This window comes from Rhinoderma darwinii, chromosome 7, assembly GCF_050947455.1.
Source record: "Rhinoderma darwinii isolate aRhiDar2 chromosome 7, aRhiDar2.hap1, whole genome shotgun sequence".
In the NCBI taxonomy this organism is placed as follows: Eukaryota; Metazoa; Chordata; class Amphibia; order Anura; family Rhinodermatidae; genus Rhinoderma; species Rhinoderma darwinii.
This window is the reverse complement of record NC_134693.1, coordinates 6,996,301-7,011,841: the sequence shown is the minus strand read 5'-3', so window position 1 is coordinate 7,011,841 and position 15,541 is coordinate 6,996,301. Positions and strand designations below refer to the sequence as shown.

The window sequence follows — 15,541 nt, the reverse complement described above, 5'->3', positions numbered from 1 at the left end:
AACCGGAGGTGCACATACCGTAGAGGTGGCCCCTGTGGCTGCTACGGGGCCCATAGAGAACTAGGCCACAGCGTATTTTAGCCCCATCCCCGTTTCTTCAGAGACTATGTGAACTTGCTCCTCCACGAGGACTAGCATGTTAGGTAGGGACAAACTGGGCCAACGATCATGTTACCCTTGGAGACCTTCAGATTTCCCATGGCTGTGCGGGGCTGGTGGCTCTATAGGTGACAGATCTCATATATTGTCTTCTGAAATAATAAAATCTGTTCCTGTCGGTATCTCAGATGGAGTCTGAACTGGAGCGTTTCCATAAGCAGAACACACAACTGGATCTGAACATCACAGAAATGAAGCAGAAGCTGAAAGCCACGGAGCGGGAGATGCAGAAGGAAAGACAGAAGGTGAGGACCACGCAGAGCAAGAGCCGGGGGAGGGGGCACCTATAGCTCCGCTCTACAGTTTACATCCTGTTTTATACTCCATTCACATCCAGAGCTGCATACAGAATTTCAGTTTCTGTTAGCTCTCAGGATCTCACATATTATCACTGCTGGTTTCCTGTTGTCAGAGAGCAGTGCATTGTGGGAGTACAGATGACGTACAATTAGAGCGCAGCTTTTAGGTCACATGACTGACAGTGAGGTGGAGCTAAACCTCTGGATTTCAATGGAAACAGCAGAATTTTGAAAGCAGCTCTGGATGGGAAGGCAAAGAATTAAATGAAAGTCAGTACAAAACTGCCTCTGCAAAAGTAAACGATTCTCTATGTGAAATGTTGTTAAAAGTTTACAGTGCGGTAAAATTAAATTATAATCACCTGTAAAATAATCATTATATCCCAGTTCTCCGCCCTGGACAATCTCTACTTGTTAGAAGGGCCTCTTGACAATAAGTTGTTTACAAAGTGCCCCCTACTGGATCACCCAGCGATCAGCTGTGATCTGTGGGGAAACCTGGCAGTAAGTGTTTAATTTCCCTGCAGCGCCACCACAGGAGAAATGAAGCATTACACAGTGTCCATTCATATCAATGTGTAGTTTGTGTAATACAGGACAGGGCAGGTCCTCCATAGAGGGAGACGCTCTTTGTAACCGGTCTCCGCTCTGACCAAGAGATGAGGGTCCTGAACAGCGGAGTCCCCTCTATTAACTCAGAATTCACTAATAGGGTGTAGGATAATGAGTTTTCTAAACTGGACAATCCCTTTAAGGGCTCATTCAGACGAGCGCGATTCTCGTCCTTGTGCTGGGCAGTTTCCATGCAGCATGTGTCCGTTGCGTGAAACTCACGCATGTCCTATATTGGCGCGTTTTCACGCACCTAGCCGCCTATTACAGTCAATGGGTGCGTGAAAACCACGGACGCACATCCATGTGCTCTCTGTGTTTTACGCACCAATTACATTGAAAGAAAAAAAAGAACGTTTTATACGCTGGTAAATCTGTCACGCTCGTGTGAATGTAGCCTAAGATCGCCGGATCTGTCCTACCGACGTGTGATGTGGATTCCGTCCCGCAGGTTCGTGATGTTGAAGCCGTGGTTAAACGCTTTAAGACTGATCTGCACAACTGCGTCGGATTCATCCAGGAGCCTAAAAAGCTGAAGGACAACATCCGGGAACTGTACTCCAAATACGTGCAGGAGAGTGACGCAGTGAGTCCGCACATAGATACATCTTCTGTATGGGGGTCCATATGTACCTCATCTATAGGGTCTGTATATATCTCCTGTATAGGGTCTTGTATATTCCTCATGTCTAGGGTTCTGTATATAATCGTCAGTATGGAGTTCTATATATAATCTACTGTAAAAGGGTCAGTATATATCTCATGTACAGTGGTCTGTATATACCTCATGTACAGGGTCTTGTATATAACTCATGTACAGGGTCTTGTATATACCTCATGTACAGGGTCTTGTATATACCTCATGTACAGGGTCTTGTATATACCTCATGTACAGGGTCTTGTATATATCTCATGTACAGGGTCTTGTATATATCTCATGTACAGGGTCTTGTATATATCTCATGTACAGGGTCTTGTATATATCTCATGTACAGGGTCTTGTATATACCTCATGTACAGGGTCTTGTATATACCTCATGTACAGGGTCTTGTATATATCTCATGTACAGGGTCTTGTATATACCTCATGTACAGGGTCTTGTATATATCTCATGTACAGGGTCTTGTATATATCTCATGTACAGGGTCTTGTATATATCTCATGTACAGGGTCTTGTATATATCTCATGTACAGGGTCTTGTATATACCTCATGTCTAGGGTTCTGTATAGGTCTATATATAATCTACTGTAAAGAAGTCTGTATATATCCCCTCCTTAGTGGTCTGTATATACCTCATATATAGGGCTCTGTATATAATCTCCTGTGTAAGACACTGTATATAATCTGCTGTATAGGGTCTTGGATATACAGGCTGTATTTCATGTATAGGGGTCCGTATACCTCTTCTGTATAGATGTCAGGTTTCACATTCATTGGGAAATATCGTCCTATTCATTGCATTACAGCAAAAATATTCATTAAAGGGATTGTCCAGGATTAGAAAAACATGGCGGCTTTCTTCCAAAAACAGCGCCACCCCTGATCACAGGTTGTGTGTTATATTGCAACTGAGCTGCAATACCAGACATAACCTATGGACAGGTGTGGCGCTGTTTTTGGAAGAAAGCCGCCATGTTTTTGTAATCCTGGACAACCCCTTTAATGGCTGAGCCTCCCTGATATCCTCTATAAAGTGCTGCCAAACTGATGATGTGCAGCTGGGACTGTCCTGGGACTGGATACGAGCCGCGGGCTGCGGGGGAGGGCGATTCTTGGGCCTTTTCTTAAGAATAATAATATTATATTGGTGTCCGCTGCGTACTGTGTCACAGGGGTAACAGCGAGCAGTGGATCTGCGGAGCTCGGCATCTCGTCAGTCGCTTTCCTTGTACGTTTTTTACTTGTCCGTCCTTTCAGGCAGAGATTGTTGGCATAGACGCCGACATCCAGCGGGAATACGCCCGTCAGCGGGAGCACCTGGAGCGCAGCCTTAGCACGTTACAGAAGAAGCTGGTGAAGGACACCGAGATCCATCGCGCTGATAACGTCCGGGTCATGCAGGTAAGGGCGGCGGCATTAATACTATAATACTCCACTCACCAATTGCGTTCTGTTAAAAATTCAGTCCCTTTCACTTTATTTGCACCCCCCCCCCCCCCACTGACTGCAGCTCCGCCCGTACATTGCCCTAAGGCCGGGTTCCCATGGGATGGGTGCGCTGCGTACAACATCACGCAGCATGTCCGCCCTGGAACCCGCAGGAAATTCCGTCTGAACATTGTGGCGCGACTTTTCGGACGGAAATTCCACTGCGGAAGAAAGCCGTTCATACTTACCCCCTCCCTCCTCTGACGTCCGCTCCGGCCCCTCTGGATGACGTTGCAGGCCATGTGACGCTTCAATCTGTGATTGGCTGCAGCGTTCACATGGGATGCAACGTCATCTCAGGAGGCCGGACTGCAGGAAGAAGGAGTGCGTTCTGGGTATGTATGATTTTTTTATTTTCTTCCGGCGTTGCGATTTTTGCAGCGTAACCGCTGCGATTACTCCAAAGTCGCAATTCTTGTCTTTCTGTTGTGGATTTTGCATCCCCATTGAATTCAACGGGGGAAACCCGCAACGGAAAATCAAAAAATTGACATGCTGCGGAATTAAATTCGACACCGCAGGTCAAGTTATTAACATTTACGCTGCGTTTTTTTCCCGCAGCGTGGGCTGGAGATTTTCTAGATCTCACCCACTTTGCCACTACTGTAAACGCTGCAGGATATCCGCACACAATTCCGTTGCGGAATTTCCGCAGCGTTGATGCTACGTGGGAACCCGGCCTAAATGAAGTGGCTCTCCGCGAGAATCCTCCTGCCACTTGTTTCCGCACTTCACGGGTCCCAACGTGACATCAATTGGCGACACAACGTCATGTGAAGTCACGACACAGAAACGGGGCAGGACCGGGACAACAGTAGACGGGTGTCCCACTGTTTACGGTGATACCTACGAGCGTTCAGCACACGGATATTCCACAGTTTGATCTGAGGTTTTATCGTTGCAGACGTGTTTCGCCGCAGACCGCAACATGTGATCACAGCCTAAAAGCCACGGAATTTCCAGAGCCAACCTGTGATTTCATGTTTTTGGTGAATCACGTGAAGGTTCCCTGAGGGGGAGGGGGCCGCAGATACGTCTTCACCGCTCTCAAGTGTCCGCCTTTGTCTTGTGCAGGAAAATGTAACATTGATTAAGGAAATTAATGAGTTACGTCGTGAGCTGAAGGTCGGTCGTACAAAGGTCCATGACCTGGAGGTGGCGCTTGGGGTAGAAAGGAAGAATCGGAGAAGTAGCCTGGCAGACTCCAAAGGTAATTCACTCCTCTGCTGTGGTGCATTGTGGGAGATGTACGACTTCTAGATGTAGGGAAAAATATAGAGTGCAGTGTATTACAGGATCTCAGCCAAACTTGTGTCTGTCAGCAGAATTGTGAATGCAGCTCTTGATGTGTATGCAGTATGAGGGTATGTTCACACGCTGTGTTTTCAGACGTATTTCGGGGCGTAAACACATGGAAATACGCCTGAAGAAAACGATAGCTGAACACCTACAAACATTTTTCATAGTGTCAAAAGAAAAACAGCTCCAAAAACGTCTAAAAAAAACGCCACAAAAAACGTTTTCTGCTTCAAAAATGGCTGAAAATCACAGGCTGTTTTTCCTTGAAAACATCTCCATATTTTACAGCCGTTTTTTGTTTGCCATGTGAACATACCCTTAGACTTAAGGTAACATCAGAACTGTGATTGAAGCTCTGGATGTAAATGTAGTTTAGGACATAATTTAAAAGCAGAACTATGAATGCCGCTCCTGATGTGAAAGGAGTACGGGACATGATTTAAAAGCAGAACTGTGAATGCAGCTTTGGTTGTGACTAAAGTGAGAGACTTCCTGTAACAGCAGAACTGTAAATGCAGCTCTGGATACAGAATGATGTATAGGACATGGTGTAAGAACAGAACTGTGAATGCAGCTTTAGTTGTGATCGAATGAAGAGACATCATGTAACAATTGAACTGTGAATGCAGCTCTTCATGTAAAAAAGGTATGGGACATCATTTAAAAGCAGAACTGTGAATGCAGCTTTGGTTGGGACTGAAGTGTGGGACATAATGTAACCTCAGAACTGTGAATGCAGCTTTGGTTGGGACTGAAGTGTGGGACATAATGTAACCTCAGAACTGTGAATGCAGCTTTGGTTGGGACTGAAGTGTGGGACATAATGTAACCTCAGAACTATGAATGCAGCTCCGGATGTGAATGGAGTATAGGACATGATGTAAAAGCAGAACTATGAATGCAGCTCTGGCTGTCACTGGAGACATGATGCAACTCAGATCAAGATACATATAGGAAAGTATCTGCCCGGTTACTTAATATCATATATAAACGCTAGATTTACTGGCTTCTCTGTAACAGGGTCTTCCATCCGCGACCAGCATTCCCCAGGAGTTTTACGGCTGAACATCGAGGAAGAAACGGCAAGAATCATTGAAATGCAGAAACTGGAGATCAAACGGTCACGTGACATGCTACAATCCCAGGATGTGACCGCGGGGATCAGACCGCCCTCTGTGGGGAGGTTACCGTCACTTACCGCCTGATCACACCGACTCCTGTAATCCCTTATTACCCTAATAAACAATCACGTCTCAGATGTCTCATACAACGAATCATTTCACTGTCAGAGGAGCAGCTGTGACGTCCCGTGCCCCGATGCAATACCTGGGCCGTCCACATGACCGCAGCATCTTGACGTCACTATATCTAATGATGACCTTGCTTAGAATTGATAGACATCATACAATATAATCATTTATATAGTGAGACAGACCCATCTACATGTGGCAGGTAAGACATGACACTATTGCACCATCTTCAGGGGTCCTAAGTTATTGGGGGCCGCCTACCTCTGGCTCACTGACAATCGCACATGGTGGTGGGGCCCTACAGGAGGGACTGTGAAATTCCTCTAATCTGGTATTTGATCGTCTAGAAAGTCTGATCATCTAGCAAATATTTCCAGAGCGGAACTGCGACAGAATGTGGAATTTCACAATACCAGAAGCAGAAGACTGAGCAGACAGAAAATCCAGAATATATCAGATCCCAGTGATGTCAGATTAATGGAATTTTTCTGTATATCCTTCAGATAAGTGAGAAGCTGTAGAGTAAAATGAAAAAACTCTGGCTGCCGTCAACCGCCACTAGGGGGAGCTCAAGGCACTTGGATTTATACAAATGTCCAGGATCCTAAACTCCCCCAAGTGGTGGCAGAATGTTACCATGTAACTCTACGGGAGCAGTATATATCTGTATGTAGTGAGCTCCCCCTAGTGGTGGCTGAGGGCAGACAATGTTATCATGTAACTCTATGGGAGCTGTATATATCTGTATGTAGTGAGCTCCCCCTAGTGGTGGCTGAGGGCAGACAATGTTATCATGTAACTCTATGGGAGCTGTATATATCTGTATGTAGTGAGCTTCCCCTAGTGGTGGCTGTAGGCAGCAGAATCTTATATAACTCTATGGGAGCTGTATATATCTGGAAGTTTTGAGCTCCCCCCCTAGTGGTGGCTGCAAGCAGCAGAATCTTATGTTACTCTATGGGTTCTGTATATATCTATGTAGTGAGCTCCCCCTAGTCGGGGCTGCAGAAGCTTATGTAACTCTATGGGAGCTGTATATATCTATGTAGTGAGCTCCCCCTAGTGGTGGCTGAGGGTAGACAGAATGTTATCATGTAACTCAATAGGAGCTGTATATATCTGTATGTAGTGAGCTCCCCCTAGTGGTGGCTGCAGGCAGCAGAATCTTATGTAACTCTATGGGAGCTGTATATATCTGTATGTAGTGAGCTCCCCCTAGTTGTGGCTACAAGCAGCAGAATCTTATGTAACTCTATGGGAGCTGTATATATATCTTTAATTATTGAGCTCCCCCTAGTGATGGCTGCAGAAGCTTATGTAACTCTATGGGAGCTGTATATATCTATGCAGTGAGCTCCCCCTAGTGGTGGCCGAGGGTAGACAGAATGTTATCATGTAGCTCTCTATGCAGGGGATTCGGAGCTATGTGTCAGAAAAACAGAGCTCCGACCACTTTAAAGATATATTAAGAAATGAATCTGCGCTGAATTTTTGATCTACATATTAATTCATTTTTCTTTTGGAAAATGGCATTTATAAAGGCGGCAGAATATAAAATCGAATGGCGGCAGGAGCGCAGCAATTCTCCAGGACAATGCTCGGATTATATCTGCCTCATCTGTCATTTAGAGGAAATGTTGCACTGAATGCCACTTTGTAGCTGTGAGGAGAACATGAGATTTCTCTGACTTTTCCCCTCAGCCCTTCCCCCACAGATGGGGCGGACGTTCAGCTACTGGTAAATATTTACCCTTCATTAAAGCACAATTTCCATCTCCGACATGGCGTTTCCACAGGGTATGCCATAAATGTCTGATAGGTGCGGGACCCACCTATGGAGAACGGGGGTCCCCTGACCTCTGTCCGCCCACCACGTCCAGGCGGAGAGTGAATGCAGAGGTGGCGACTTTTATCCATTCACTTCCACAGCCGAGCACACTTGCTTTAATAGGGTCTCCAACGCTGAGCTACACACTATAGGGGTTTTCTATCACAGTGATCAGGGCAAGGCCTCATGCACACAACTGTCATTTTTATCCACAATTATGTATCCGTAATTGCGGATAAAAATACGAATCCATTCATTTCTGGATATTAGGAGTACAATAATCCACACGCTACAGATTTTCGATGCGGAACGCACAACATGACATTTTCAGCAATTTCGCCACGTGGCCTAAATCTGTCCTGACCTAGTCCTGCTCACACTGCTGACGGGTAGTTACAATGTATCAATCAAGGCAACCCAGCACAGCAGCCCATTCTGAGTATCCCTCCCATCATATCTCCACATTACTTCAATATTGCAGGATTACCGTGACGTATCGTGAATGGTTCCCTATTGGATTCTTTGCGTCAGTTGCAAGTTTGGGAAACGATGCGGTTGTGCCATAAGAGTTGTGATCCCGCAATTATTCCACAATTTGTGCACGACCAAATGTTTTCATGTAGTCCTCGCCAATCATTCCATTCACAGCAAGAACCTAAGGGTACGGCCACACGGAGCGGCCCTGACACGGTCGCAACGCAGCCAACAACCGGGCTGGCACTATGCAGGAGCGGCAGACAAATACCTTGTTTAGGGCTATTCCGGTTACATGCGCATGCGCACTGCCGCTCCATTCATTCTCTATGGGAGCGCCGGAGATAGCCGAGTGCAGTGTTCGGCTTTTTCCGGCGCTGCCATAGAGAATGAATAGGAGGTAAGTTGTTGTAATTTGCAAAATCGGGCGGCCGTAAAGGGTATATTAATTCATGGGCGCACAATTTTGCAGCTAAAGGGACGGTTTACCCGCTTTGACATGCGGCCAGGAACAGGCTGTTTGACAACCGCACCGAACATGGTGCCGGCACGGTTGTTAGCCACGTTGCAACCGTGTCAGGGCCGCTCCGTGCGGCCTTACCCTTATATGCATTCAAAGTACTAATCATATAACAAACGATCTAATTTGGGGTGGGAAGAAGGTACGGCTCAAGCAAAAATGTCTATGCAGATCACTGAGCGAGGGGGGTATGACAATTCCCTTCTTCTTCGGGTAATTCATAGCATTTAAACCTCTAACTAGATGGTATGATGTTCGCACTCTTAGGGTATGTGCACACACACTAATTACGTCCGTAATTGACGGACGTATTTCGGCCGCAAGTCCCGGACCGAACACAGTGCAGGGAGCCGGGCTCCTAGCATCATACTTATGTACGACGCTAGGAGTCCCTGCCTTGCTGCAGGACAACTGTCCCGTAGTATAATCATGATTTCAGTACGTGACAGTTGTCCTGCAGCGAGGCAGGGACTCCTAGCGTCGTACATAAGTATGATGCTAGGAGCCCGGCTCCCTGCACTGTGTTCGGTCCGGGACTTGCGGCCGAAATACGTCCGTCAATTACGGACGTAATTAGTGTGTGTGCACATACCCTTAGGAGACGAAGATCAAATAAGTAACATATATGAGTTATTGGAATCAGGGCAATTAAGAGCAGGTATTAATGAGGGGCGGCCGATAAATAAACTTTTGATGGAAAGAAATATTGGAGATTAGGGGAGCGACACATTTGACACCAATATGGCACAATAAAAACTTGAAGGAATTGGAAAGCATTGAAGATGTCAGGGGAGGATACAATATGGTATTAAACACATTAAGGATTTGTTTACTAATGGAACACTGATCACTTTTGAGAATCTTAAAATCATTTATTCAATAAAAGAAACTGATAGATATCGCTATGCACAAATACAAGACGCAGTAAGTAAATCTAGAAATAAAGAAATATTTCTTATACAAAGTCACAAGGGAATGGAAGGGCTTCTATATAACACTATAGGTAAAAAGACTGCCTGGTCACTAGATAAAATGATCAACGGGGCACCATCTAGAAGTAGATAACCTCCGAGCCGGGGAAATGGGTCAGGGACTTGGGACCAATCGAGGACGATCAGTGGCTAAACTGTTACAGCAATGTCAAGAATGTATCGGTCTCTATGAATCATAAATGTATACAAAGTAATATTCTGCATAGACTGTATTATCCCCCTGCCCTAATATACAAATTTGATAACAAAAACAGCTCTAACTGCCATAGTTGCCAATACCCGATGGCCGATTTTCTCCACGTAATATAGACATAATCTGCTATAAAAAAAAAGTTGGGATAATATCTTTGAGAAAATTGGAAACCAAACAAAATCCCAGACTCTCGCTATTCTTAATTGCACATCAGAATTGGAGGAAAGCAACTATAGCGGGAGACAAACTATCCTTACCACTAGATTGCTACACTTAGCTAGAGCGCTTAGGGCATGACCACACGTGGCGGATTTCCTCCGCAACTGTCCGCATCAATGCCGCACAGAATCTGCGTTGCAGATTCTGCTGCGGATCTGCACAAAATGTGCAGTAAATTGATGCGGACTAGCTGCTGCGTATTGCGGTAAAAGTACTTCCCTTCTCCCTATCAGTGCAGGATAGAGAGAAGGGACAGCACTTTCCCTTGTGAAAGTCAAAGAAATTCATACTTACCGCCCGTTGTCTTGGTGACGCGTCCCTCCTTCGGCATCCAGCCCGACCTCCCTGGATGACGCGGCAGTCCATGTGACCGCTGCAGCCTGTGATTGGCCTGTGATTGGCTGCAGCCGTCACTTAGACTGAAACGTCATCCTGGGAGGCCGGACTGGAGACAGAAGCAGGGAGTTCTCGGTAAGTATGAACTTCATTTTTTTTTACAGATACATGTATATTGGGATCGGTAGTCACTGTCCCGGGTGCAGAAACAGTTACTGCCGATCGCTTAACTCTTTCAGCACCCTGGACAGTGACTATTTACTGACGTCTCCTAGCAACGCTTCCGTCATTACGGGAGCCCCATTGACTTCCTCAGTCTGGCTGTAGACCTAGAAATACATAGGTCCAGCCAGAATGAAGAAATGTCATGTTAAAAAATCAATACGCTCCGCAGCACACATAAGATCTGCGGACTTCATTGCGGAAATTAGAATCTCCATTGAAGTCAATGGAGAAATTCCGCCATGAGTCCGCCACTGCTCCGCAACAGACAGAGCATGCTGCGGACACCAAATTCCGCTCCGCAGCCTATGCTCCGCAGCGGAATTTTACGCCTCGTCTAAACGAACACTGCTAAATTAAAGTGTAAGTCAATGGACAAACGGCTCCGCTGCGGATTAACGCTGCGGAGTGTCCGCAGCGGAATTTAAGTGAAATTCCGCCACGTGTGAACCCAGCCTTACAGCGAGGGAGTGGGGAGCCCCCCGACCCCCCACAGTGCAGGAGCTGAGAAATCTCAAGAGTAAAATAAAGACATTTGAGAAGATCAAGTTTAGTAAAAATGAGCACATTGGAAGGTGGGAGAAGATCCGGGGATCAGAGTGAGGCCGGATTTACACGAGCGTGTGCGTTTTGCGTGTGCAAAAACCGCTGCGTTTTGCGAGCGCAAAAGGTACTTAACAGCTCCGTGTGTCAACAGCGTATGATGCGTGGCTGGGGGATTTTCGCGCAGCCGCCATCATTATGACACTCTGTTTGGATGTTTGTAGCACGTGGTGCTTTTCTGTTTTCATTCATACTTCTTACTGCTGTTGCGCGAATCACGCGCGTCCCACGTAAGTGACTTCTGTATGAGATTTTTTTTTCTTTTTTCTGAATTGCGTTTTTTTTGCGGCTGGATCGCTGCGAACCCGCCACAAAATAACGCAACAGCTGCTATTAGTTGCGGGTTTTACTTCCTCTTTGAATTCAATGGGGAAAACCTGCAACAAATAAGGAGCGTTTACGCAAATACAACTGACGTGCTGCGGAGTAAAATTCCACACCGCAGGTAGATTTCTGAGCGTTTTTTTCCGCTCAGTATTTACGCAGCATGCGGAGATTTGTTTTATCTCATCCACTTTGCTGCTGCTGTATTTGCTGCAGATTTTCTGCAACGAATTCCGTTGCTGAAAAACCGCAGTATTTACACAACGTGTGAACTGGCCCTAAGAGCGGTAAATCCGTGGAATAGTCACGTCAGGATCCGGTCTCAGCAGGAACAGGTGATGGATTCAATAAATGACAAGAACAGAACAACCCCAACGTCTATGTAAATATCAGGAATTCTCGTTTGTTCGTTGATCGGGTCTGATCGTCACTTGGGGTCACGATGGAAATGTTTTCCTTTTAGGACAGATTGGTTTTTTTTTGTCTTCTTCTGTATGACGTGTATTTTTTTCAACCGTACTGTGAAACTATAATCAGACACGTCATAAAAATAACAGATCCGTCAACAGCAGTTTGCTGATGGTTTGCAGATGACGAAAAAAATAATAATTCTAGTCTAAAAACTAATTAAGAAATAGTGAAAACTGCCCAATAGGTAATGAAGATACATCCAACTATAGAGTCCATGGTCAACCAAGGCGGAGCGTCACTGGAAGCCGTTTGCCAGTGGCGGGTGATACATGGACGGAGATTTTATTGTTTCCGCTCTTATGTAAGATTTATAATAATTGCTGCTTTATATGAGGTTGAGCCAATATCTGACAGATGTTCACAGGTCATAGAGGCCGTGCTCATCGCCGGCTGTTATCAAGGCAAGTGGGACAGTAATAGACAATGCCCTGAATGTGCTCAGCAATGGCCGCGGACAGTGGGATATTGTGTCACCGCCGGCACCAAGAACAATGCTCGGTCTGTAGAGCAGGTACCAGGAGTCCCCGGCAGGACGATTATCAGGCCTTGTCCTTCTTATACAGTGGTGGGGGCCGGGGCAGAGTATTACACAGGGTATGTATCAGATCCAGGGGTGCACAGGTGAGGTGTCCCCTGTCTACAGGCCTAAATAACCTCCACCCATCAATTTACACTGTACATTATATATGAGATAATGCCCCTCCCCCTACTGTAAATTATAAGAACATTAGAAGTCAAGGCCTCACGCTTTTATACAGGTCGCTGAACTCCGAGGCGACTTCTTATATTCTTATTCACAGTTGGTGGCATATTATTCCTTATAATATACAAGTCAGCTGCTGCAGAACCTCATTTTGCTGAAGAAGCAGGTCAAGTACATTGCTGACTAAATAACATGAACTTCTTCTTCAAAACGAGATACTACAGTAAAGGTGTGTCTTACTATACCAATGTGCCCCATACAATGCCAGCCATAGTGTGCCCCCATACAATGCCAGCCATAGTGTGCCCCCATACAATGCCAGCCATAGTGTGCCCCCCATACAATGCCAGCCATAGTGTGCCCCCCATACAATACCAGCCATAGTGTGCCCCCCATATAATGCCAGCCATAGTGTGCCCCCCATACAATGCCAGCCATAGTGTGCCCCCCATACAATGCCAGCCATAGTGTGCCCCCCATATAGTGCCAGCCATAGTGTGCCCCCCATACAATGCCAGCTATAGTGTGCCCCCATACAGTGCCAGCCATAGTGTGCCCCCATATAGTGCCAGCCATAGTGTGCCCCTATACAATGCCAGCCATAGTGTGCCCCCCATACAATGCCAGCCATAGTGTGCCCCCCATACAGTGCCAGCCATAGTGTGCCCCCCATACAGTGCCAGCCATAGTGTGCCCGCATACAATGCCAGCCATAGTGTGCCCCCCATACAATGCCAGCCATAGTGTGCCCCCATACAATGCCAGCCATAGTGTGCCCTCCATACAGTGCCAGCCATATTGTGCCCCCCATATAGTGCCAGCCATAGTGTGCCCCCATATTGTGCCAGCCATAGTGTGCCCCCCATACAGTGCCAGCCATAGTGTGCCCCCATACAATGCCAGCCATAGTGTGCCCCCCATACAGTGCCAGCCATAGTGTGCCCCCCATATAGTGCCAGCCATAGTGTGCCCCCCATACAGTGCCAGCCATAGTGTGCCCCCATACAATGCCAGTCTTAGTGTGCCCCTTATACAGTGCCAGCCATAGTGTGCCCCCCATACAATGCCAGCCATAGTGTGCCACCCATACAATGCCAGCCTTAGTGTGCCCCCCATACAATGCCAGCCATAGTGTGCCCCCATACAATGCCAGCCATAGTGTGCCCCCCATACAATGCCAGCCATAGTGTGCCCCCCATATAGTGCCAGCCATAGTGTGCCCCCCATACAATGCCAGCTATAGTGTGCCCCCATACAGTGCCAGCCATAGTGTGCCCACCATATAGTGCCAGCCATAGTGTGCCCCCATACAATTCCAGCCATAGTGTGCCCCCCATACAATGCCAGCCATAGTGTGTCCCCCATACAGTGCCAGCCATATTGTGCCCTCCATACAGTGCCAGCCATAGTGTGCCCCCATACAATGCCAGCCATAGTGTGCCCCCCATACAATGCCAGCCATAGTGTGCCCCATACAGTGCCAGCCATAGTGTGCCCCCATACAATGCCAGCCATAGTGTGCCCTCCATACAGTGCCAGCCATAGTGTGCCCCCCATATAGTGCCAGCCATAGTGTGCCCCCCATATAGTGCCAGCCATAGTGTGCCCCCATACAGTGCCAGCCATAGTGTGCCCCCCATACAGTGCCAGCCTTAGTGTGCCCCTTATACAGTGCCAGCCATAGTGTGCCCCCATACAATGCCAGCCATAGTGTGCCCCCCATACAGTGCCAGCCATAGTGTGCCCCCCATACAGTGCCAGCCATAGTGTGCCCCCATACAATGCCAGCCTTAGTGTGCCCCTTATACAGTGCCAGCCATAGTGTGCCCCCCATACAATGCCAGCCATAGTGTGCCACCCATACAATGCCAGCCATAGTGTGCCCCCCATACAATGCCAGCTATAGTGTGCCCCCATACAGTGCCAGCCATAGTGTGCCCCCCATATAGTGCCAGCCATAGTGTGCCCCCATACAATGCCAGCCATAGTGTGCCCCCATACAATGCCAGCCATAGTGTGCCCCCCATATAGTGCCAGCTATAGTGTGCCCCCCATATAGTGCCAGCCATAGTGTGCCCCCCATATAGTGCCAGCCATAGTGTGCCCCCCCATACAGTGCCAGCCATAGTGTGCCCCCATACAATGCCAGCCATAGTGTGCCCCCCATACAGTGCCAGCCATAGTGTGCCCCCCATACAGTGCCAGCCATAGTGTGCCCCCCATACAGTGCCAGCCATAGTGTGCCCCCATACAATGCCAGTCTTAGTGTGCCCCTTATACAGTGCCAGCCATAGTGTGCCCCCCATACAATGCCAGCCATAGTGTGCCACCCATACAATGCCAGCCTTAGTGTGCCCCCCATACAATGCCAGCCATAGTGTGCCCCCATACAATGCCAGCCATAGTGTGCCCCCCATACAATGCCAGCCATAGTGTGCCCCCATACAGTGCCAGCCATAGTGTGCCCCCATACAATGCCAGCCATAGTGTGCCCTCCATAGAGTGCCAGCCATAGTGTGCCCCCATACAATGCCAGCCATAGTGTGCCCCCCATACAATGCCAGCCATAGTGTGCCCCCCAAATAGTGCCAGCTATAGTGTGCCCCCCATATAGTGCCAGCCATAGTGTGCCCCCCATATAGTGCCAGCCATAGTGTGCCCCCCATACAGTGCCAGCCATAGTGTGCCCCCATACAATGCCAGCCATAGTGTGCCCCCCATACAGTGCTAGCCATAGTGTGCCCCCCATACAGTGCCAGCCATAGTGTGCCCCCCATACAGTGCCAGACATAGTGTGCCCCCATACAATGCCAGTCTTAGTGTGCCCCTTATACAGTGCCAGCCATAGTGTGCCCCCCATACAATGCCAGCCATAGTGTGCCACCC

General features: G+C 47.6%; 1 protein-coding gene across 1 annotated transcript in view; it reads left to right on the top strand.

Moving 5' to 3' along the window:
* The window catches only part of CFAP57 (cilia and flagella associated protein 57), a 29,646-nt gene extending 23,870 nt beyond the window's left edge, over positions 1-5,776 (top strand). Inside the window, exons 19-23 of the mRNA XM_075832672.1 lie at positions 288-404; positions 1,522-1,656; positions 2,991-3,134; positions 4,296-4,431; positions 5,541-5,776. Coding sequence (XP_075688787.1) covers positions 288-404; positions 1,522-1,656; positions 2,991-3,134; positions 4,296-4,431; positions 5,541-5,725 — 717 coding nt within the window. The 3' untranslated portion in view covers positions 5,726-5,776. The remainder of the gene's footprint in view (positions 1-287; positions 405-1,521; positions 1,657-2,990; positions 3,135-4,295; positions 4,432-5,540) is intronic.
* The last annotated feature ends 9,765 nt before the right edge of the window (positions 5,777-15,541 follow it).